This window comes from Castor canadensis, chromosome 2 (assembly GCF_047511655.1).
Source record: "Castor canadensis chromosome 2, mCasCan1.hap1v2, whole genome shotgun sequence".
In the NCBI taxonomy this organism is placed as follows: domain Eukaryota; kingdom Metazoa; phylum Chordata; class Mammalia; order Rodentia; family Castoridae; genus Castor; species Castor canadensis.
Window position 1 is genome coordinate 158,540,502 of NC_133387.1, and position 23,959 is coordinate 158,564,460.

General features: G+C 44.1%; 1 protein-coding gene across 6 annotated transcripts in view; it reads left to right on the forward strand.

Annotated features, from left to right (window-relative positions):
• Positions 1 to 20,892, forward strand: part of Ankdd1a (ankyrin repeat and death domain containing 1A) — a 43,253-nt gene extending 22,361 nt beyond the window's left edge. For 4 of the 6 annotated variants that reach the window (XM_074066216.1, XM_074066211.1, XM_074066214.1 and 1 more), the window contains 6 exons: positions 10,027 to 10,125; positions 11,871 to 11,969; positions 12,935 to 13,030; positions 15,579 to 15,783; positions 18,473 to 18,604; positions 19,476 to 20,892. In XM_074066216.1, coding sequence (XP_073922317.1) covers positions 10,027 to 10,125; positions 11,871 to 11,969; positions 12,935 to 13,030; positions 15,579 to 15,783; positions 18,473 to 18,604; positions 19,476 to 19,537 — 693 coding nt within the window. In that variant the 3' untranslated portion in view covers positions 19,538 to 20,892. The remainder of the gene's footprint in view (positions 1 to 10,026; positions 10,126 to 11,870; positions 11,970 to 12,934; positions 13,031 to 15,578; positions 15,784 to 18,472; positions 18,605 to 19,475) is intronic. The other 2 variants (XM_074066212.1, XM_074066215.1) reach the window with 2 other exon arrangements.
• Positions 20,893 to 23,959: the final 3,067 nt, after the last annotated feature.

Here is a 23,959-nt window from a genome sequence, read left to right on the forward strand (position 1 = left end):
AGGGCAACAAATGCTAGCTAGTTTTTTAGGTGTCTTACCTATCCTCACCCCTCCCTTGTGTGCTCTCGCTTTTATCATGTGCTCAAAGTTCAATCCCCTTGTTGTGTTTGCCCTTGATCTAATGTCCACATATGAGGGAGAACATACGATTTTCGGTCTTTTGGGCCAGGCTAACCTCACTCAGAATGATGTTCTCCAATTCCATCCATTTACCAGTGAATGATAACATTTCGTTCTTCTTCATGGCTGCATAAAATTCCATTGTGTATAGATACCACATTTTCTTAATCCATTCATCAGTGGTGGGACATCTTGGCTATTTCCATAACTTGGCTATTGTGAATAGTGCTGCAATAACATGGGTGTGCAGGTGCCTCTGGAGTAACCTGTGTCACAGTCTTTTGGGTATATCCCCAAGAGTGCTATTGCTGGATCAAATGGTAGATCAATGTCTAGCTTTTTAAGCAGCCTCCAAATTTTTTTCCAGAGTTGTACTAGTCTACATTCCCACCAACAGTGTAAGAGGGTTCCTTTCTCCCCGTATCCTCGCCAACACCTGTTGTTGGTGGTGTTGCTAATGATGGCTATTCTAACAGGGGTGAGGTAGAATCTTAGTGTGGTTTTAATTTGCATTTCCTTTATTGCTAGAGATGGTGAGCATTTTGAATTTTTGGCCATTTGAATTTCTTCTATTGAGAAAGTTCTGTTTAGTTCACTTGCCCATTTCTTTATTGGTTCATCAATTTTGGGAGAATTTAGTTTTTTGAGTTCCCTATATATTCTGGTTATCAGTCCTTTGTCTGATGTGTAGCTGGCAAATATTTTCTCCCATTCTGTGGGTATTCTCTTCAGTTTAGAGACCAAATCTTTTGTTGAGCAGAAGCTTTTTAGTTTTATGAGGTCCCCTTTATCTATGCTATCTCTTAGTTGCTGAGCTGCTGGGGTTTCATTGAGAAAGTTCTTACCTATACCTACTAACTCCAGAGTATTTCCTACTCTTTCCTGTATCAACTTTAGAGTTTGTGGTCTGATATTAAGATCCTTGATCCATTTTGAGTTAATCTTGGTATAGGGTGATATACACGGATCTAGTTTCAGTTTTTTGCAGACTGCTAACCAGTTTTTCCAGCAGTTTTGTTGAAGAGGCTGTCTTTTCTCCATCGTATATTTTTAGCCCCTTTGTGAAAGACAAGTTGGTTATAGTTGTGTGGCTTCATATCTGGGTCCTCTATTCTGTTCCACTGGTCTTCATGTCTGTTTTTGTGCCAGTACCATGCTGTTTTTATTGTTATTGCTTTGTAATATAGTTTGAAGTCAGATATCGTGATACCTCCAGCGTTGTTCTTTTTACTGAGTATTGCTTTGGCTATTTGTGGCCTCTTGTGTTTCCATATAAATTTAATGGTAGATTTTTCAATCTCTTTGATGAATGTCATTGGGATTTTGATGGGAATTACATTAGACATGTAGATTACTTTTGGGAGTATAGACATTTTTACTATGTTGATTCTACCAATCCATGAGCATGGGACATCTCTCCACTTTCTATAGTCTTCCTCAATCTCTTTCTTCAGAAGTTTATAATTTTCCTTGTAGAGGTCGTTCACATCCTTTGTTTACACCTAGGTATTTGATTTTTTTTGAGGCTATTGTAAATGGAATTGTTTCCATATATTCTTTTTCAGTTTGTTCATTATTAGTGTATAGAAATGCTAATGATTTTTCTATGTTGATTTTATATCCTGCTACCTTGCTGTAGCTATTGATGGTGTCTAGGAGCTTCTGAGTAGAGTTTTTTGGGTCTTTAAGGTATAGGATCATGTTATCTGCAAATAGGGATATTTTGACAGTTTCTTTACCTATTTGTATTCCTTTTATTCCTTCTTCTTGCCTAATTGCTTTGGCTAGGAATTCCAGTACTATGTTGAATAGGAGTGGAGATAGTGGGCATCCTTGTTTTGTTCCTGATTTTAGAGGGAATGGTTTCAGTTTTTCTCTGTTAAGTATAATGCTGGCTGTAGGTTTGTCATATATAGCTTTTATAATGTCTAGGTACTTTCCTTCTATTCCTAGTTTTCTTAGAGCTTTTATCATGAAATGGTGTTGGATCTTATCAAAGGCTTTTTCTGCATCTATTGAGATGATCAAGTGTTTTTTGTCTTTGCTTCTGCTAATGTGGTTTATTACGTTTATTGATTTTTGTATGTTGAACCACCCCTGCATCCCTGGGATGAAGCCTACTTGGTCGTGGTAAATGATCTTTTTGATGTGTTGTTAAATTTGGTTTGCCATTATTTTATTGAGGATTTTTGCATCAATGTTCATTAAGGAGATTAGCCTATAGTTCTCCTTTTTGGAGGTGTCTTTGCCTGGTTTTGGGATAAGTGTAATACTGGCTTCATGAAATGTGTTTGGCAGTTTTCCTTCCCTTTCTATCTGTGGGACAGTTTAAGAAGGGTTGGTATTAGTTCTTTTTTAAAGGTCTGATTGAATTCAGCAGAGAATCCATCAGGTCCTGGACTTTTCTTTTTAAGGAGGAGACTCTTGGTTACTGCTTCAATTTCATTTTGTGTTATAGATCTTTCAGGTGATTAATATCCTCTTGGTTCAGTTTTGGATGATCATAAGTATCTAGAAATCTATCCATTTCTTTAAGATTTTCGAATTTATTGGAATATAGGTTCTCAAAGTAGTGTCTGATGATTTCTTGGACTTCCATGGTTTTTGTTGTTATTTCCCCTTTTGCATTCCTGATTTTACTAATTTGGGTTTTTTTCTCTCCTAATTTTGTCAGGTTTGCCAGGGGTCTATCAATCTTGTTTACTTTTTCAAAGAACCAACTTTTTGTTTCATTAATTCTGTGTATTTTTTTTTGGTTTCTATCTCATTGATTTCAGCTCTTATTTTTATTATTTCTCTCCTACTTGTTTTGGGATTTGCTTGTTCTTGTTTTTCTAGAAGTTTGAGGTGTAGCATTAGGTCATTGATTTGAGATCTTTCAGTCTTTTTAATATATGCACTCATGGCTATAAACTTTCCTCTCAGGACTGCCTTTTCTGTGTCCCACAGGTTCCGGTAGGTTGTGTTTTCATTTTCATTGACTTCCAGGAACTTTTTAATTTCCTCTTTTATTTCATCAGTGACCCATTGTTCATTAAGCAATGAATTATTCAGTTTCCGGCTGTTTACATGTTTTTTGTCTTTATTTTTGTTGTTGATTTCTACTTTTACTGCATTGTGATCAGATAGTATGCACGGTATAATTTCTATTTTCTTATATTTGCTGAGACTTGCTTTGTGCCCTAGGATATGATCTATTTTGGAGAAGGTTCTGTGGGCTGCTGAGAAGAATGCATATTGTGTAGAAGTTGGATGAGATGTTCTGTAGACATCAACTAGGTCCATTTGATCTATGGTATATTTTAGATCTTGGATTTCTTTATTGATTTTTTTGTTTGGATGACCTCTCTATTGACGATAATGGGGTGTTAAAGTCTCCCACGACCACTATGTTGGAGTTAATATATACTTTTAGGTCCCTCAGGATATGTTTGATGAAATTGGGTGTGTTGACATTGGGTCCATATAGGTTGATAATTATTATTTCCTTTTGGCCTATTCCCCCTTTTGTTAGTATGGACTGTCCTTCTTTATCTCGTTTGATCAATGTAGGTTTGAAGTCTACTTTGTCAGAGATAAGTATTGCTATTCCTGCCTGTTTTTGGGGGCCATTGGCTTGGTAAATCTTCTTCCAGCTTTTCATCCTAAGCCTATGCTTATTTCTGTCAGTGAGATGGGTCTCCTGTAAGCAACAAATTTTTGGATTTTCCTTTTTAATCCATTTCGTCAAACGGTGCCTTTTGATGGGTGAATTAAGTCCATTAACATTAAGTGTTAGTACTGATAGGTATGTGGTGATTCCTGTCATTTAGTTGTCTTAGTTATTTGAGGGTTTGATTGTGTGTAGCTAAATTGAGGTTACTCTCTACTTTCTTGCTTTTTCTTTTCCTGTAGTTTGGTGCTGCCTGTCCTTTCATGGTTATGTTGGGTTTCACTTTCTGTGTGCAGAATCTCTTGAAGAATCTTTTGTAGTGGTGTCATTGTGGTCACATATTGTTTTAGTTTCTGCTTATCATGGAAGACTTTTATTGCTCCATCTATTTTAAATGATAGTTTTGCTGGGTAGAGTATTCTAACGTTGAAGTTATTTTCATTCAGTGCCTGGAAGACCTCACCCCAAGCTCTTCTTGCTTTTAATGTTTCTGTTGAGAAGTCTGCTGTGATTTTGATGGGTTTACCTTTGTATGTTACTTGTTTTTTCTCTCTTACAGCCTTCAATATTCTTTCCTGAGTCTCTATACTTGTTGTTTTAATGATAATATGCCTTGGGGTGGTTCTATTTTGATCTGGTGTTGTGGTGTTCTGGAGGCCTCTTGCATCTATATGGGCATAGATTTCTCTAGATTTGGGAAATTTTCTGTAATTATTTTGTTGAATATATTAAGCATTCCCTTTGCTTGCACCTCTTCTTCTTCTTCAATGCCCATGATTCTCAGGTTTGACCTTTTAATGGAGTCAGTAAGTTCTTGCATTTTGTTTTCACACGTCTTGAGTTGTTTAATTAATAGTTCTTTGGTTTTTCCTTTAATTACCATTTCATCTTTGAGTTCTGAGATTCTGTCTTCTGCTTGTTCTATTCTGCTGGATTGGCCTCCATTTTGTTTTTCATTTCTGTTTTGTTCTTTTTTCTGAGGTTTTCCATATCCTGAGTCGCTTCCTCTTTAATATTGTCTATTTTCGTACTGAGTTCATTTATCTCTTTATTTATCTTGTTCTTTGTTTTACTTTGGTGTTTATACAGTGCTACTATAGTTTCTTTTATTTGTTCGTGTGCTTTCTCAAATTCTCTATTTTTGTTCTCTTGGAATTTCTTGAGTGTCTCCTGTACATTTTGGTTGACCCTATCCAGTATCATCTCTATAAAATTCTCATTGATTACTTGCAGGATTTCTTCTTTCAGAGTGTTCATGTGGGCTTCATTGGGTTCTTTGGCATAGTTTATCTTCGTTTTGTTGGAGTCTGGAACTGAGTATCTGTTTTCTTCATTTCCCTCTGGTTCCTGTACTAATTTATTACTGGGGAGAAACTGTTTTCCCTCTTTTTTCTGTCTTCCCGTCATTGCCCTTGCTATTGTTACTGTCCCTATACTGTGTGTAATTCAGTATCATCTAGCTTGTAATAATAACAATGGTGATATCTAGAATGGAAGGGTGAGAGGAGAGAGAAAGTAAAGAAGGTAAAGAAAAAGAGAAAAACAAACAATTGAAAAAACAAACAAACAATAACAAAAAAAATAGTGCCAAAGAAATAAACAGGGAGAGATAGTGTATTAATCAATGGTAAGCTAAACAGGCATTAGAGAGACAGAGAGAGGATTAAAAAAAAAAATCCCCGAGTTCAAATGCAATAATGTTTCAGTCTTAATAATTTTGGTGTTAGTTCTTCAGCCTCCAATCCTGGAGATAGTGTCTCAGAAGTAGTTCAGTCATTGTCTCACAAAGGGGAAAAAAAACAAAAAACAAAACAAACAGACAAACAGAAAAGACAAACAAAAAACCAAAAAACAAAAACAGAACAAAATTCCCAAGTTCAAATAGAATTTGAATCCTTCAGCTTCCAATTCTAGTTCTGTCATTGTCTCATCAAAGGGAGAGAAAAAAAGAAAAAAAAAACAGTGTCTGGAGACAGTTCTGTGAATGTCTATCTGAGGCTGCGGCTCACCTGCCCACTGCTGTCAGCCAGCTGTTGATGGAGGCTTTATTGATTGTAGATCTCAGTAGTGAGCTTAACACTCACCTAGCCCTGCAGGCTTTGTTTATTTAGAGTTCTCCTGGGTGCGACCACCACTGTTACAAGCCTTCCCTTCTGCAGTCACACTGGGGGAGGTGGCGCTACACCCACCTTCTCTGGCCAGTTTGTTTATTTACAGATTGTGTGGGACCTGCCCCTTCCCCACTCTCCACTGGAACCCTCCTCACAACACTGTTACAAGCTTTCCCGCTCCAAGGTTGCTGGGCAGGGGACGCCACTCCTGCCTTCTCTGGCCAGCTTGTTTATTTACAGTTCTGTGAAGGATTGCCCCTACCCCACTCTTTGGAGCTCAGGGCGCCCCACCCTCTTTGCTGCCTGTCTTTTTGTTGTTGTTGCTTATTATTCAGGTTTTTTTTCTCTTTTTTCCCCTGGGTGGGGGTCAGTCTGTCCAGGGGGGCTATGCTGATCTGGCCCAGGGTTGTTTGTGGGAGTACTGCATGCCACTTAGCTCACCTGGTCATCTGTGTCTCTCAAGCCGGTAGGAGCTGGCGTCTGGCAGCATGGGAGCCCTCCTGGTTTCTCTATTTAACATGGAGTGGGGATGCTATGCGTGGGCTGGGGGTGTGGCAGTGTTGGAGTTTTACCTCTTCTTGGTGGTTTTTCTTGCAAGGTGTATCTCCAGCGTCTTGCCAAGATTTTACTTTAGGAACCACGCTTTGTGCTTCCTCCCTCTAGTCGCCATCTTGGAATCTCTCTAAAGGAATAAATCATTAAAGGAAGTTTAGAAAACAGGATAAAATCATATTTCTACCATGTTGTGCAAATATCCTTTTTAATTCTATACTAACCTTTAAAAGATTATTGACTTTAGTATAGTTAGGATGATAATACTCATATAATTTTGTATCCAGGTTGTCACAAGCATTTCTGTATTGTTGATAGCTGTTGATGATACCATTTTTTTTTCTTTTTGGCAGCATTAGCGTTTGAACTCAGGGCCTCATGCTTGCTAGGCAGACACTATACCATCTGAGGCAGAACCTCAAGTTCATCTGTCAGTACAAGCAGCACAACTTTATGCTTGGCAACTTTTTTTTTTCTCATTAATAATTTTTATATGATCAAATGTAACAATGGAAACATATATTCATCTCCTATTGCTTGTATAACAAAGTATCACTAATTTTGTGGTTTATTAAAGCAACACAAATGTAATATTATCTGACAGTTCAAAATGTCTGAAATGGGTCCTAGTGATCTCAAATTAAAGTGTTGACAGGGTTGTCTTCCTTTCTGGAGGCTCAAGGGGAGAATCTGTTTTCTTGCCCAGTCCAACTTCCAGATGCCAACTACACTCCTTGGTTCATGGCCTTTCCCTTTTTTTCCCATCTTCACAGCCAGCAACAATGGCAAGCCAGGCGAGGTAATGCATGCCTGTAATCCCAGCATTCAAGAAACTGAGGCAGGATGATCATGAGTTCTAGGCCACCCTAGCTATATAGCAAGACCTTGTCTTAAAAAAATAAAATAAGCCACCCACTCTCTCAATCCCCCACCCCGACAATAATGAGGCTGCATTAAAGAGACACATGAGCCGGTTGAAGGAACTCACTGTGGTCAAAACCTGGAACTATTTAAGCAACAAAACGAAATAATATTGGTGCAGATGTGGAAATTCTGTGTTATCTTAGCAATTTTTATGTAAAGCTAAACATATTCTAAAATGAAAAGTTTATTAAAAACTGCACAACAGGGGTTTTGCACGTGGGTCAGTGGTAGGGTGCTTGCCTTAGCATGTTCGAGGCCCTGGGTTTGATTCCTAGCATCACAAAAAACCAAACCAAAACAAAACCTAATGAAAAAAATCAACAATGGAAAAAAGCACCGCAGACAGTGACATGCTTTAACTGAAAGAAAGAACAAAAAGAACAAGAGAGAGAGAGAGAAAGGAAGGAAGGAAGAAAGGAAGGAAGGCTGTGGAAGGCCCACATGCATGCCCACCTGGTCTGTGCTGAAGGTACTGGAGTGGTGCCACAGGGAGGGCTGGTGACCTTTCCAACAAATGGCCCCAGAGCAACTGGACATCCACCTCTGAAAGGACACACATAAAACAGTCAGGGTGATTATCAGGAGGTTGGGGCGGGGGTGGGCGAAGGGAACCAAGCAGCTGGTTTATGGGGTGAGAAAGTGACTTTCTCTAGATACCTTGGTCCTTTGGCTTTTCTAGGTAAGAGAGGTAAAGGCAGCACCTGCTCTCTTCTCACCACCCTACTCCCCACCACACTCCTCAGAGTGTGAAGATCCAGGTCACCTGTCACCTCCTGGAAGCCACCATGAGGGCTCTGATGACTTTTGGGTCTTCTTGGAGCTCCACTCTCACAGCACACACACCTTCTTTTGGCCTGATATGGATTTCACAGTTAGCTGGGAAGTGATTTGAGGATGCGTCTGAAACTCTGTAGCAGTTTAATTTTTTTCCTAGGCATGTTTCTTTATAGCACTTACTGACATTTGGGCTCGGATTACATCTTTATAATTTTTTTTTTCCACTAGAAACCTGATGTCTATTTCTTTGTGTTTCTTTTATGTTCCCCAGCAATGTTATATAGCTTCTGGCTTACCTGGGCCTTATCCATTCCCAGTTATAGCTTCATAAATATTTATATTTGATCATTGTTGTGAGTAGTATAACTGCTTAAATTATGTCATTTCTTATAGGCATTTGATACAGGTCAGGCTATTGACTTGAATATTTTTCTCTTCTATGTGACCTTAAAAAATGAATTCTATGAGAGTTTTATTGGAGGAAGTGGGAGTAACTATTTAAGCCTGTCCAGATATGCTACAAATGATGGTATTGTTGATAGCTTCTTTCTCAATACTGACAAATCTTTTTGCCATGGCCTAAACTGGTAATGGCAACAGTGGCCATTCTTGGTGTGTGTGTGTGTGTGTGTGTGTGTGTGTGTGTGTATATATATATATGTGTATGTGTGTGTACATATGTATATATGTGTATGTGTATGTGTGTATACATGTGTATGTGCATATATGTGTGTGTATGTGCGTATATATGTGTGTGTATGTGTATGTGTGTATGTTTGTGTGTGTGTGTGTGTGTGGTATTCTACAACCTCTTCATGCTCTGTAGATAAGCATAAATTTTCACAGTAAGTAAAGATCAATATCATCACTTTTAGTGGCTCAGTTCTATCCTACAGTATGGCTGTCACTTTACCACCCAGAGAGAGGGATGCTGTGGCACTATCTCCACTTTGTCATTCAGTCAGGGGTCCACCAGGGACCTTTGGGGATGGTGTCCCCCAGCCTTGAAGGAGGCCTTGGATGAGCGTTAGACTTAGAATGAGATCTCCCTTCTTGTTTAGGCTAGCTTTCTTGTTTATTCATTTCACACATAGCTGTCAGGCATCTACCTTGGTGCTGAGGATAAAAAATGCAGTCAGAGGGTTGGGGGTGGGACTCATGTTGGAACACTTGGCCTAGCATGTGGGAGGCCCTGGGTTCAATCCTTACCATAAAAAAATGTCCAATGAGAAATGGAGCCTATTAGCTGGTTTTCTGGACCTCAGTGTTTCCTTGTTTTTTTTTTTGTCACTGGGGTTTGAACTCATGGCTTCACACTTGCAAGGTAGGCACTCTTACTGCTTGAGTCACTCCACCAGCCCTTTTTTGTGATGGGTTTTTTCATGGTAGGGTTTTGAGAACTATTTGCCCAGGGCTGGCTTGGAACCACAATCCTCCTGATCTCTGCCTCCTGAGTCAGTGTTTGCATTTGTAAGATGAAGCCACTCACAGGAACGTGTGCCACCCTGTGTGCCTCCTTGTTCAATATGTAGTAAACAAGATGGAGAATCTGAAGGTGGAGTGAGAGAAGGACCTTAGCAATTGTCACTGGACAGATGAAGAATAGCAGAGGAAGGGAAATGGCTTGTCCAAGGTCACACAGTGATCACATACCCAAGCCTGGCCTAGCAGGTCTTGAACTTGGATATGCAGATCCCCACCTACCTTAAGGATCAGTTTTAGGCTCAAGGCTCAGGTTTGGGGGCTCAGGCCACCCATATTGTTTGAGATGCTAGAAGGGCCAAACCCAGCAGCTCTGTCCCCTTCCCTGCTCCTGCAGCCGGTCAGACCTAAGCTGGTGGGGGGGGTTGGAGAGAGATCCCAGTCATTGATCCGTATCTCCCTCCACAGCAGGGCACCTCTCCTCTGCACCTTGCTGTGAGGCACAACTTCCCTGCCCTGGTCCAGCTCCTCATTGATGCCCACAGTGACCCAGATGCCATGGACGGTGTAAGTGACTGCAGAAGCCACGCAGGCCCCAGGGGGCCTCTGGGCAGCCTCCCAGGCTGACAGAACTGGACCACAGTTTCCCAGCATGCCCCAGAGTTGAGGGGCTCCCTTTTTAGCTCTTAAAAAGTGGTTTGATGGCCAAGTGGTAGAGCGCCTGCCTTCCAAGCACAAAACCCTGAGTTCAAACTCCAGTACCACCACCAAAAAAAAAAAAAAGGTTGTTTGAATATTTGTTGAAGGTACATTATTTGAATATTATTTTGGTTGCTTCTGAGTTTTTGCCATGAGAGGTGTAACACTGCAGTAAACATCTTCCTACCTTCTAACTTCTACTTTCATTGATTTTCTTTTTGCCTTAGAGAAAATCCCCAGGACAGGAGTGGCAGGGGTGAGGGCATTCCTGTGTAACATTCCTGAGTCACAAAGTTGTGATCAATATGGAACACTTTGAAGTCCTTGTCCCCACAGTCCGCCCCGACCATGTCATACTCAGTGCCAGGGGGAAGCAGTTTGGCAGAACATATCCTGGGCCTTTGAAATGATTGCACTTGCACTTCTGGAAGCAAAGCCTCCAGAAATATATGAAAGCTCAGCAGAGAGGTCTTTGCTTGAGGGGTGGACTGTGGCTCAGTGGTACAGCACATGCTTAGCAGGTGTGAGGCCCTTGGTTCCATTCCCTGTGCCACCCCCTATTCATTACGGTATTATTAGCCCTCCATGTGAAAACGGCGCAGTACTTAATGACACAGAAGTGATTAGGTAAGCCATGGTACAGAGATAAACAGGCTGTCACAGAGTTAGCAAAATGCGTGTTTATCAGAGTTTATAATATGTGAAAAGCATTATGTTAGGTGAAAAATAAGGCTGAAAGTATAAATGCAGGATGATATCAAACATATAAAAAGAAATAGACTAGGATCATTAAGGGGGTTGATAGAAGCCAGGGCCAGGCACCAGTGGCTCACACCTGTAATCCTAGCCTCAGGAGGCAGAGATCAGGAGGATCACGGTTTGAAGCCAACCCAAGCAAATAGTTCATGAGACCCTATCTCAAAAAACCCTTTACAAAAATAGGGCTAGTGGAGTGGCTCAAGGTGAAGGCCCTGAGTTCAAGCCCCTGTACCGCAAAAATTAAAAAGGGGAGGGGTGTTGATAGGACGGTGTGCTAATGAGTGGGCTTTTTTCCTTCTTTCTGCTTTGTTTGTATCGAGTTTTCTTTGGTGAGGGTTACATTTATGACTGAACTCAGCTTGCTCCCTGCCCAACACAATAACTTTTTTCTTGGATAGCACTGGGATTTGAATTTGGGGATCTACACTTGCTAGGCAGGTGCTCTATTGCTTGAGCTACGCCACTAGCCCTTTTTGCTTTAGCTGTTTTTCAGGTAGGGTCTTTCATTTTTGCCTGGGGCCACCCTGGCCTGTAATCTTCCCATCTATGCCTCCTGTGTAGCTGGGAGCACAGTGCACACCACCATGCCTGGCGTGTTTGTAGAGATGGGGGTCTCGCTAACCTCCTCCTCCTCCCCCCATGCCCTGGGCTGACCTCAAACCTCCATCTTCCCCTATCTCCGCTTCCTGAGTACCTGGGATTAGAGGGAGAGCCACCATACCCAACCCATAACTTCTTATAAGACTCTTTATTCAGGCCCAGTTGGGAGGGCCTCACTTGGTCCTGCCCTGACTTTGAGCGGCAGGCCACCCTATGTGCTTTTCTGCTTACTGTCCCCTTGGCTTCTCCCTCAGAGGCAGCAGACACCTCTCCACCTCGCCGCAGAGCACGCCTGGCAGGACATAGCGGAGATGCTCCTCCTCGCTGGGGTGGACTTGAACCTGAGAGATAAGGTATCTTTGCTCCCTCTCAAGCTTTCATGGCTCCCTTTTGCCAGAGCCTGGTTACCAATGCCTCTTCCTTGCTCATTCTCAGAGTATTCCAGGCCTCCCATACTGCTCAAAAGCTACCTCCCCCAGGGTGCCTTCCTGCCTTCCCACCAGCTTCGCCTCTCTCCTCTGAGGTCCCTTGGCCTTGGCTCCAACCTGGCCTGGCCTGGGACTGAGCTGTGGCTATTTCCTGTTTTACAGCCTCCATCAGAGTGTGAGTTCCGTGGGTCATCTGATGGGGGGTTGTAGAGACTAGCAGGACAACTGCTGTCCCCACTGCCCAGCACCTGGTCCTGCATGTGCGAGAGGGTTTGGGGTGGCTACCCCTCATGTGACTAGAAGCCTCAGAAGAGTTGAAGGCTTGGGATGAGGCTTGAGGTTACAGGCTGTGAGGAGAGGCCACTTGCACGTGTCACTCAGCAAGGCAAGCCAAGGATCAGGCTGGACCTGGGAGGGCCTCCCTGCCTGCTTTGAGTTGGGCCCTGGGACAGCTGGCCAGATGTGAAGAGCAGCTTCCCATTTCAGCTAGGTCCCTGGAGGTGACCATGCAGGAAGCTGGGCGCCTGTGGGAAGGCAGGCAGGCAAAGGTGACAGGGTGGGCCCCCTGAGAGTCTGATTTCTTCATCTGTAAAATGGTGGGGGCAGGGGGACAGGCCATCACAGGTGAAGTGGAAGAGTTAATGAGGCCTGAGTTTCACAAGCTCCAATGCTTCTAAGTTCTAGAGAAACCCAGGGGCGATCGCTGGAGTTGTTATTATGACTTCATCCTACTGGACTCGCACTCTGGGTCACACAGCCCAGAGAACCTCTGCTCTGCAGTGAGGACAGCTGGAGGCCGGTCGCTTCCTAGGGCAGGAGGGTTTGTGGAGGGACAGAAGGCGCACTGCACCCTCTGTAGAAGCTGCAGCTTCTCTGCCTCTTCCCGGCAGCAAGGAAAAACCCCGCTGGCAGTGGCCCCCCGCAGCAACCACGTCGGCCTGGTGGACATGATCATCAAGGCGGATCGTTTCTACAGATGGGAGAAGGTATGGAGGCCCTGGCGCCGTCACTCTCTCATGTTGGAAAGGGGACAGCCATGTCTCTGGGGGAGCTGGCTTTGAGCTCCAGCCCCACGTGGGTGAGAATCCCTGCCTGTGTGCACCGAGCTTGTTTGTGTGGATCTAGAGATGGGCGAGCACACAGATGTCCTGAAGCAAGGCCAACTCAGGTCCATGCTGCTGGACACTGTTGTGCTCTTGTTTGATGAACGCATGTGTGTGATGCATGCAGCATGGGTGATAAAGAGGTGGCAAGCTGGTTCCATCTCCCCACCATGTCCATGTGGTCGGAGCTGCTGGTTGGGGCCTTGTGTTCAGGTAACTTTCTGGACTGGGAAAGAAAGTGTGTTGGAATTGACTGGTGACATCTGCCACTGGACTTGGGAGAAAAGATATGCAGCCTGTTAGTGCGCTCTTCCCATCAGTGAGTTAGTGAATGCTGGGGAGGGGGAGATGTTGTGTCCTTGAGGGTGTCTTTGTTTTTGTTTTGTTTCGTTGAGACAAGATCTCACTCTGCAGCCCAGGCTGGCCTCCAACTGACCACCCTCCTGCCTCAGAGCACTGAGATTACAGACATGTGCCTCGCTGAGGATGTTTTTATACACAGAAAAGTTTTGCATTTACTTTAGCTTTTAAAATTTATATTACAATTGTTAAGTTACAAATTTTAAAATGTAGCTTTCCTTAAACTTATACATTTACTTTTTTAAACCTTGTAACATCATTTGTGTGTGTGTGTGATCCTGAGGGTCAAACCCCAGGGCCTGTGCCTGCTAGGTAGCGCTCTGTCACTGAGCTATACCCCTGCCCAAAAGTAGTGAATTCTACCAACCATTTTCATTTTCAGAGAAGTCTTGGATTAGCAGTTGGTCCCATGTTTAAACTTAATTGAATAATCTTGCATAGTTGAAACTGAATGAATAAATTTAGCATAGTAGATTTTCTTTTTAAGAATTTCAAATGCTTCCTAAATTCTTTAAATTGTTCTGTTAAAATCCATTAAATTAAACCTATAAATAATCTCAAATCTTTCTTTTTATTTGAACTCAGGATCCTACACTTGCTAGGTACTCAACCACTTTAGTCACTCCGCCAGCCCATCTCAGGTATCTTAAACATCCTAATACAGCTTACAAACTTAGTAAATTTCTCAAACGACATACCAAAAAAAAAGTCACTATTCCCAAATCAATTGATCTATAAATTTCAATAGGAATCATAAGACACTCTCTTTCTCTGATATTCTAGATTGTCTTAACCATTACAACCCCTTTATACATGACAAATTTACCTCAAAACAGCCCAACAATATTAACACTGAGGGTTTGACTGACTCACCTGTGCTCCATTCTCAACCTGTTCAGCTTAAAAGGTCCCTAGCATGACAGTGGCTGTGTGTCATCATCTCCTCTACCCCAGCCTAATTCCGTCAGCATCTCTGGGGGACCAGGCTTCCGAAGTTCCTAAAACTCCCAGGCAGTCCCAGTGTACAAGACAGGCTTGCAGCATCATGACAACCACACTCCCCTGGTCACCACCTCAAGGGTGATGACAAGCCAGAGACTGCTGACCAGGATTTCAGATTTGGAACTGCAGATTACGGGGTGACTTTTAACAACCAGAAATCCATATCTATTCCCTTTAGAGGGGCTTAGGCTTTTGTGGATTTAATTTATGCTCTTGTAACCCCTAAGGTTATCACCTGCCTTGTCTAGAAAGGACTCTGCACTCCCCCCTTCTTTACTTGCTGGGATTCAGCAAGCCTGGTGCTTGGCTTGCCTGGGTTTGACCCCAACTCTTTTTTTCTTTTTTTTTGCAGTACTGGGGTTTAAACTCAAGGCCTAAACCTTGAGCCACTCCACCAGCCCCACTTTTTTTTTTTGTGGAGGATTTTTTTCGAGATAGGGTCTTGTGAACTATTTGCCTGGGCTGGCTTCCAACTGTGATCCTCCTGATCTCTGCCTCCTGAGTAGCTAGGATTATAGGCATGAGCCACCTGCACCCAGCTGGCCCCAACTCCTGAGTTGTCTTGCTGACACCGAGTGCTATAAGAGTATTTGTCTAGCAACACGTGAACTCAAGCACTGCCAAAACAAAGACACAGGGCTCAAGTGGTAGAGCACCTACACAGCCAATGTGGCCCTGAGCTCAAACTCCAGTACTGCCAAAATCAAACAATCCCAAAAAAAGCAAGAACAGAGAGAACAGAGAGAGAGGCCTCTGACCAGAAAAATATCTGGGAAGGCTTCTTGGAGGAAGTGGTGTGGGAGCATTCTTTGACTATAGCAGTGGGGTTGAGGGTCAGAGAGTTCTGGATGGAAGAACAGTGCCAGCAGCTCAGGTTTTAGAAGTTAAGGTGCAGAGTCAGCATGGTGGACACTGAGCTGCAGGCCCAGGCTGGCTCTGGCTCCGAAGTTGCCCATCTTGGCCTGGTGATGGGGCTGCAACCCTGTGTCATCCCGGTCCAAGGTCATGAGGGGGAGCCTGGCAGGGAGTCCCCCAGATGGCTTCTGTACTTTTGGGGTTTGCCCCACAGGACCACCTTTCATGCAGAGACTCCAGCCACCCCTCTGGGAAGAGCCTAACCTTTAAGCAGGACCATCGTCAGGAAATGCAGCAGCTCCGCTCTGTGCTGTGGCGACTGGCCTCCAGGGATCTGCGGCCCCAGGAGTGGAAGAAGCTGGCATGTTCCTGGGAGTTCACCGAGGACCATGTCTACGCCATTGAGCAACAGTGGACAGGTACCACCTTGTCCTACCCCGCCTCAGGGCAACCAGTGGGCAGAGGGGTAAGGGGCCCAAGGTGTGTTCAGGGTTGTGCTTCTGGGGAAAGAGCCTCTGGGAAACCCCAAGCCAATCCCATGTGGCTTCCAGCTCAGCACCTGCTCCAGGGCTTTTGCACAGACTTGCCCTGCCTCCCTCCCCTCCCCAGTGACTGTGAATGCCACGCTCTTGTGAATTAGCACAGCTAAACTAAGGCCATTCCTAGTGAAAAGAAGAGGGCCTGCTGTCATCAATATTATTTAATATCTATTTGGAAAATTTGGCTCTGGCACTAAAGCATGAAAAAGAAAAAGAAATAGAAATAAGGAATGTAAACATTGGATGGTTACATTCACAGGTGTCAGGGTTTCCGGACTGCAGGTTGGTGAAATAATTTACCAAGACAAGCAAGTAGGAGAAGCAAGAGGTTTGTTAGCGCACAGAGAAGCAGCAGGTGCTGAGCACAGGGAGTGCTGCTGCTGTGATCAGGGTTGAGACAAATTTATTTATGAAAAGCAAAGCAAAAGCAAAGCGAAAGCAAAGCAGAAGTGCACCCTCTAGGTGGGAGGGTGGACAGACTCAAGAAGGGGTGCTGCACTGGGGGCCCCGAGACCTCAAGCTTTTATTGGGGTCTGTAGAGATGGGGTCCTGGAAAACAGGGTTGTGTGGCATTAACTCTCAGAGGCTGGGCTCCATGTCATCAACTCTACCCATAAATAAAGTAGGGGTGGTGGCCTTGGTTGGTCACACTGGGCCTATTGCTTTTTGGGCTCCAGGGGCTGAAGGTCAGTGAGACTCTGCCATGTGTCACAAGCCATTCTGTTAACGCCAGCAGTCTAGGATGTGATTCCTTATCAACATCCAAGCCACGGTTCTCAGCCATCAGGTGTTCCAACTCCCTGCTTAGCCCCTATATCAGGAGGAAGCCCAACGGAATTAATCAAAAAAACCTTAGAGTTAATAAAATAGTTAAATGAAATTGCTATGTATGGCAAAACGTACAAACACATAGTATTCCTGTGTATCATCAACAAATGGTCCAAAACTATATAGAATTTTAAAAAAGAGCAAGCTCAAGGCCCTGACTTCAAACCCCAGTACCACTAAAAGAATAAAATTGAGGCCAAGTGCCAGGGGCTCACACCTCTGCTCCTAACGACGTGAGAGACTGAGATCTGGAGGACTGCGGTTCAAGGCCGGCCTGGGCAAAGAAAGACCCCATCTCCTAAACGACCCAAGTTAAATGGACGGATGGGAGGTGTGGCTCAAGTGGCAGAGTGCCTGCTCTGCAAGTGGGAAGCCCTGAGTTCAAACCCCGGTCCCACCAAAAATGAATAAGTAAGTAAATAAAATTAAAATAAAAAATGGAATTGTAAGGATCTGGGCAGTGGAATGGCTTCTGCTTTCTGGTAAGAAAATTATCATTTACATGTATGTCACTTTTCCCCAATTAGATTGAAATGTTGATCCAATCTTAATCAAATCAAAATAAGTTTTTGAAATTTGACCAAAAGAGTTTGCAGTTTGTCTGACAGAATAACAGGGAGAACAGAAATGAATATTCAGCAAGGGGGGAGAGGGGGAATAAAAAGGAGCTAATTCCACTGGACCCAACCATTTTAAAAAATTTAATTTAGTTAATTTTTTTGTTTGTTTTTTTTTGTGGTATTGATGAATGAACACAGGGCCTCCAGCTTGCTAGGCAAGCGCTCTACCACTTGAGCCACGCCCCAGCCCTTGTGTTTGCATTTTGTTTTTGAGACAGTCTTACCACTTTTGAGAGCTGGCCTCAAACTCTTGATCCTCTTGTCTCTGCCTCCTGAGCAGCTTGGATTATGGGTGTGTATCACCACACCTAGCCAGACTCAACCTTTTTTTTTTTTTTAAACTAAAATAATTAACAGAGAAACCTAGCTCAAAAATATGTGAATTGATCCATGAAATAGAGTAGAGTCTAAAAGTAAACTCTATTACAGATGAGAATTTTCTTTTCTTTTGGTGGTGGTACTGGGATTTGAACTCAGCTGCATGCTTGCTAGGCAGCACTCTGCCAGATGAGAATTTTCAGATATGATGAAGGAAGCTTGTGCCTTCTTGGAGTGGGGACAGAGACGATTTAATAAAAGGTGTGAGACAACTGAGCCAAACAAAACTGCCACCAGAGTGTGGGCGGCCCCATGAGGAAGTGCTGCTGAGGGCCCAGAAGAGGCTCAGAAGGCGGTGATGGGCTGATCTGGATGGATGGATGGTGTGGCTGAGCATCTGTCTGCAGTCTCACCACATGGTTTACAAACACGCTAGCTCCCTCCTCCGGGCACACGGTTGTACTTTGGACTCACCTGAGAAGCTTAGAACCTGCTCCTGCCTGGGCTCACCCAGACCCAAGGGCATCACAACAAGTGGATGAGCAGCCCCAGGGGCCAGTATTCTCTAGCACTTTCCAGGCATTTCCAGTGAGTGGCTAAGGCTTTGAGCCCCTGATGTGGGAAAAAACAGGACCAGCTGCCTGTCACTAAGTCCCTGTAAAGCAGGGCCCCTCTCCTGCAGGCACAGAGATGAAGCCTGCCATTGTGTGTAACAGCTGGCAATTCCTTCTCTTCAGAGTGACACCCACACAGTGTATGGGGGGTGCTCAGGAGCCTTTCTTTCCCTCTCTCTTTCTCCACAGGCACCAGGAGCCACCAGGAGCACGGCCACCGCATGCTTCTCACCTGGCTGCATGGCGTGACCACGGCTGGCGAGGACCCTGGCAAGGCGCTGTTTGAGGGCCTCGTGGGCATCGGCAGAAGGGACCTGGCTGGTGAGAGTTCCTCTGCTCGGCTCTGCTTGGGAGGGGTGGCCGATGGTGGGATGCTGCAGGGCTGTTCAACCAAGATGTGTGACCCTGGCTCTGAACCTTCCAGATTTCTGGTCCTCCCTCTGCCTCCTCCTCAAACCCTGAGGAAGAGAATTGAGCAAGCCATCGTGCATCCTGGCCCAGTTCCCCATCAGCACAGCAAGGTGGTGGTCCAAATGAATCTGACCTCACAGCCACCAAAACCATGGACACTGTACTCTCTCCCTTGCTAGCCCTCTGTACCTTTATGTAATTTTTTTCTGGTTTGGAATAAGGCTAGGGCAGCCTTTAGACTTCGTTTTCACAAACATCAGGAATTATGAGCTGAAACTGGCTTAATAGGAGTTGATCTGATAAATCAGACTTCTGAGGTCATAACCTTCTTCAGTATGCCAATCCCAAAAGCCTGACATGGGATTTAGGGGATGCCCCTATCCCGTGGGACCTTCAGGCAAGCAGGATAAATGGTTCTGGGACTAATTCCTTGTTAAAACCAAAATCTGCTCATGACAAAAAAAAAATCCTCAAACACGGTAATGTGGTGAAACCTACTTGAGCTCTGATGCAACAAGGGAAAACATTTCTCAAATATTATTGAGGGGACAAAAGAAGGCCCCAGGGTGGTGGCTGTCCCAGGACTGCTACAGGCAAGGTGGAAAAACAGTCATTTCAGGGTGGAAGAATTCAGATGGGCTTTTTCCTTTTTCCAGAGTTTTCTTTACTATAGTCACTGTATCTTCTCTTAGTGCAAAGTCTGGGAGCAAATGCAAACAGAGGCCTGTCCTAGGAGGCAGAGCTGCACACTCCAGGCAACAGGGTTCTTGTGTTTTTGCAGAAAGAATCAGGAAGAAAGGAGACGCCCGTCCAAGGGCCTCCGGGAGGTGCACAGCCATGTAAGCTCAAGACCTCAGAGTGGGGTCACCTGAGCAGATGACCATCGACTAAGAGCTTTAAAACAATCACTGTTAACAGACCTCCACCTGCTTCTACTGACACGTCATCGGTTATCCAAGACCAACAGGCAAACGTCTGAGATCTGGCTTGAGGACTGACTGGGTCGGGGCATGTTTACAGGTGACCCTTCCTAGAGTCATTTTCACCTCCTTGATCTTGGAACCTCACCTCCATTTCCTGAGATGCAAGGGACACATCTCTCGCTCCCTCCCTTCCCCTCCCTCTCTTCTCCTCTCCTCTTCTCCCTCCTCCCTTCCTCCCTCCCTCCCTCCCTCCCTTCCTGGGGATTGAATGCAGGGCCTCATGTTTGCTCAGCACACATTCTATCACTGAACCACATAGCCAGGCCCGAGCTCAACAAAACAAAACACACACGAAAAGTATGAACCCTAATGCAAACTATGGATTTTAGTTATAAGTTATCATTATTGGTTCATTAATTGTAACAAATATACCCCACAGATACAAGATTTAGTAATGGGGGATAGCTATGTGGTGGAGAGGAATATGTGGCAATTCTCTTTCCTTCTGCTTTTTTCCAAACATTTCTAAAACCATTCTTAAAAAAATAAAATCTCCTTTAAAAACTAAAGTCATTAAAAGAAAAGAAAAAAGAAAAAGTTTTCAAATCAGCTCAATTCATTGGTAGGCATGGTGGTACACAGCTATAGTCACAGCTATTCAGGAAACTGAGGCAGGTGCTATAGCTTGGATCTCCATCCCAACGTCCCCCAAAGGTCCACATGTTGAAGGCTTGGTCCCCAGCTGATGGCATTGTTGGGAAGGCCTAGTAGAAGGCAATTAGGTCATGGGGGCGTGCTCTTGAAAGGGGTTTCAGGACACTGGGTTTCTTCTTCATTCTCTTTGCTCCCTGGCTGCCATGAGGTGAGCTGGCTCCTCCACCACACGCTTCTGCCATGGTTCACTGTGTCACCATAGGCCCGAGCAACAGGATCGTCAACTGAAACTGTGAGCCAAAATAAACATTTCATCCTTATGAGTTGATTAGCTTAGGTGTTAGTGTGGAAAACTAACACACCAGGTGTTCAAGGCCAACCTGGGAAACATAGCAAGATCCTATCTTAAAACAAAACAAAAACAATAAAGAAGAGTTTGGTGGTACACACCTGCTAGACTCAGCTCCTCTGGAGGCTAAGGTAGGAGGATTTCTGGAGGTCAGCCTCCACTTGGGAAAGGTATTTCATACCACATGCCACTTAGCTTGTTTATCTGAATCAGTTTTACAAAATGGATTTTGTATTTTTTCTGAGACAAAACAAGTTTTTAAATAAAATTGAAATGCTTAAATATTTATCTCTGGCTCGATACTTGTTTTTTTCGTTTTGGAAGCCCAGGATACAATTTCAAGGCAGGCAGGCAGTCCTGGGTTGTTTCTGTGTAAATTCAGCCCCAGCCATAAACAGTTATGGAGCAAGGGCCTTCTGTGTCAGGTGCCTGCACAGAGGTGGCAGCCCATAGCATCTTCTAGAAGCTGGCAGCCTAGTGGAACAGAGGTGCTCAGAAGCCATCGCTGTGATGTTGTGTGACAACCTTAACATTGCTATCTATAATCCATGGGTGCAAAGAACTATGGGGTTTCTTCTTTCTGAGGGAAGGGATCTGGCTGAGAAGCCTGTAGAGGAGTCAGAGTGGGGAAAGGACTGTCCGAGCTAGGAGTGCTGTCTATGCAGAGGCTCAGAAGTGTGATCCATTTAGGAAACAGTGTTTGGAACACCGGGAGCAGGGGAGGGGTGTGTGTGATGGGTACAGAGGAAATGTTGAAATCCAGTCCCTACCCCAAATTTTACATTTTTGGCCAGGTGTGGTGATACATGACTGTAATTCAAGCACTCAGGAGTCTGAGGCAGGAGGACTGAGAGTTCAAGGCCAGCCTAGGCTACATAGTCAGACTCTCAAAAAACTAAGGGCTGGGTGTAGCTCAGTGGTAGAGCTCTTGCCTAGCTTTTTCAAGGCCTTGGGTTCCATCCTCAGCACAGCAAAATAAATAAATGAAGAATGAATAAAGTAAATAAGTAAATAAATACATGTAAATTGATGTCTCAAAAAAAAAAAAACTGAACAGAATAGACTCCTGTTACTGAGCAAGGGCTCACTGTGCAGCCCACATAGAAACCAATATCGTGACTCCAGTTTCTGCAAAAAGAGCTTTACTATAGGACTGACAAGGACACCTGTCTCCCTTGACCCATAGTGGGGGCAGTGGGGACAAGAAGGCCAGTTGAGTGTAACTTGGTGTCTTAGAATGGCCTGCACAGGCCCAGGTAGAACCTGTGGATAATTCAGGTCCATCCTATGTTCCCCACTTCTAATCTAGGTCTGAGAGACCCAGTTCTTGTCCTTCCCTCAGGTTCTGCTGTCAGATTTTGGTTCCACCAGGCTCTCAGCTCTTTTTAGGTCAGGTCTGAGGGTTCTGCGCCTGCATGTTGAAAACGTGACTTGAACAGTTGGGGGGGAGCGGGGAGTGTGGAACCTACCTTTGTCATTTTATGACCATTTTCGCTCCTTCTTTGGAAAGGCACATCTGCCTCACAGAGTGCAGGCAACCTTGCTATTTGTGACCCTCCCTGTTTTAAAAATGTATATTTACATCTTTTTCTGGGCTAGGAAGTAGCTTAGTGGTACAGTGCTTGCCGAGCATGTGCAAGGTCCTGGGTTCAATCCCCAGCACTGTCAAAAAAAAAAAAAATGTGTATTACTTTACCTTCCTTTTCAAGGTACATACTTAAAATCTATTCGGATATACTCTGTAAATTTATATACTACAGTAGATTTTCCTCCATTTTGGTCTCAAGATAATTTCTGGAAGGTGTGGGATGGGCTCCCGTGGTCATATCATGTATCACAGTGAACCCATAAAACTCATCTGTTGTGAACTGGGGTGACGGCGTGCATGCCCGGTGAGGACTCAGTGGTTGCTCCCTTCATTTCTTCCTCAGTGCAAGTTTTCAGTAAATGGTGAAAGCCCTATTTCAGGGCTGCTGAACCTGGTTTTATTTCCACACCATTATCCCACGATATTTACGGTCCAGGCTGTGTTCACTGGCAAGTGACAAGCTCAGGTGAGTGTGTGGACAGTGTGGTGGCTAGGAGGGTGGCAGTGGAACCTGTGAGGAGCTACTGCAATGGTCTGGGCAGGAGATGCCAAGGCCTCTGTGGCTGTGAAGGGCTGAGGTTTTGAGGAAGTTTGGTTGGTCTTTGAGAGCTGGATGTGGAGGACGTGGAGAGGTGGTGCTCAGCCCTTCTTTCTTCAGGTTGACCTTCAGCCTAGCTGTTTGTTCTATTTCTCATTTGTGTCCTGACTCTTCTGTGACATTTATACTTTCACAGGTTGTCATGATGGTAGGTATCTTTCTTCCACTTCTGGGTGAAGGATTCCCTTCAGCATCTTTTGTAAGGCTGGTCTGGTGGTTATGGATCGTTAATTGCTTAACTTGGAAGGTCTTTATTTCTCCTTTGATTCTGAAGGATAGGCTTGCTGAACGTAGTAACGTGGTTGGCAATTATTTTGTTTTTTTTTGTGGTACTGGGATTTCAACTCAGGGCCTCATGCTTGCTAGGCAGGCATTCTACCACTTGAGCCACACCTCCAGCCCTAAAAGCTTATTTGTTTTGGTGGTACTGGGGTTTGAACTCAAGGCTTTGCACTGTATAGGTGCTCTATCTCTTGAAACATACCTTTATCCTGGCAGCTATTTTTTTTTATTCATTTATTCACATGTGCATACATAGTTTGGGTCATTTCTCCCCCCTGTCCCCCACTCCCTCTCCACCCCCCTCACTTCCAGGCAGGACCTGTTCTGCCCTTATCTCTAATTTTGTTGAAGAGAAGACATAAGCATAATAAAAAAGACAAAGCGTTTTTGCTAGTTAAGGGTAGCTATACAGAGAGATTCCTAGCATTGCTTCCATGTACAACGGGTAGCTATTTTCTTTCAGGACTTGAAATGTATGAGTCCATGCCCTCTGGCTTGTAGGGTTTCTTCTGGGAAACCTTGTGCATTAGTATACTAATAAGTCCTTAAATGTCACTTTATGCTTTTCTTTCTCTTGCAAATTTTAAAATCCTTTCTTTGTCCTGTACTTTTGACAGTTTGAATATAATAGGTCATGGAGCTCTTTTGTGGTCATGTCTATTTGGGGTTCTATAAGCCTTCTGTACCTGAATGTCCATGTCTTTCCCCAAACTGGGGAAGTTTTCTATTCTTTCATTGAGTAGGTTTTCTATGTTTTTATTTCTTCCCCTTCAGGTATGCTGATGAGGCAGACATTTGATCTTTTAATAGTGTCCCAAAAATCCCAAATGCTATGTTCATTATATATTTTTGTTTCAGTCTGTGTTTTCAA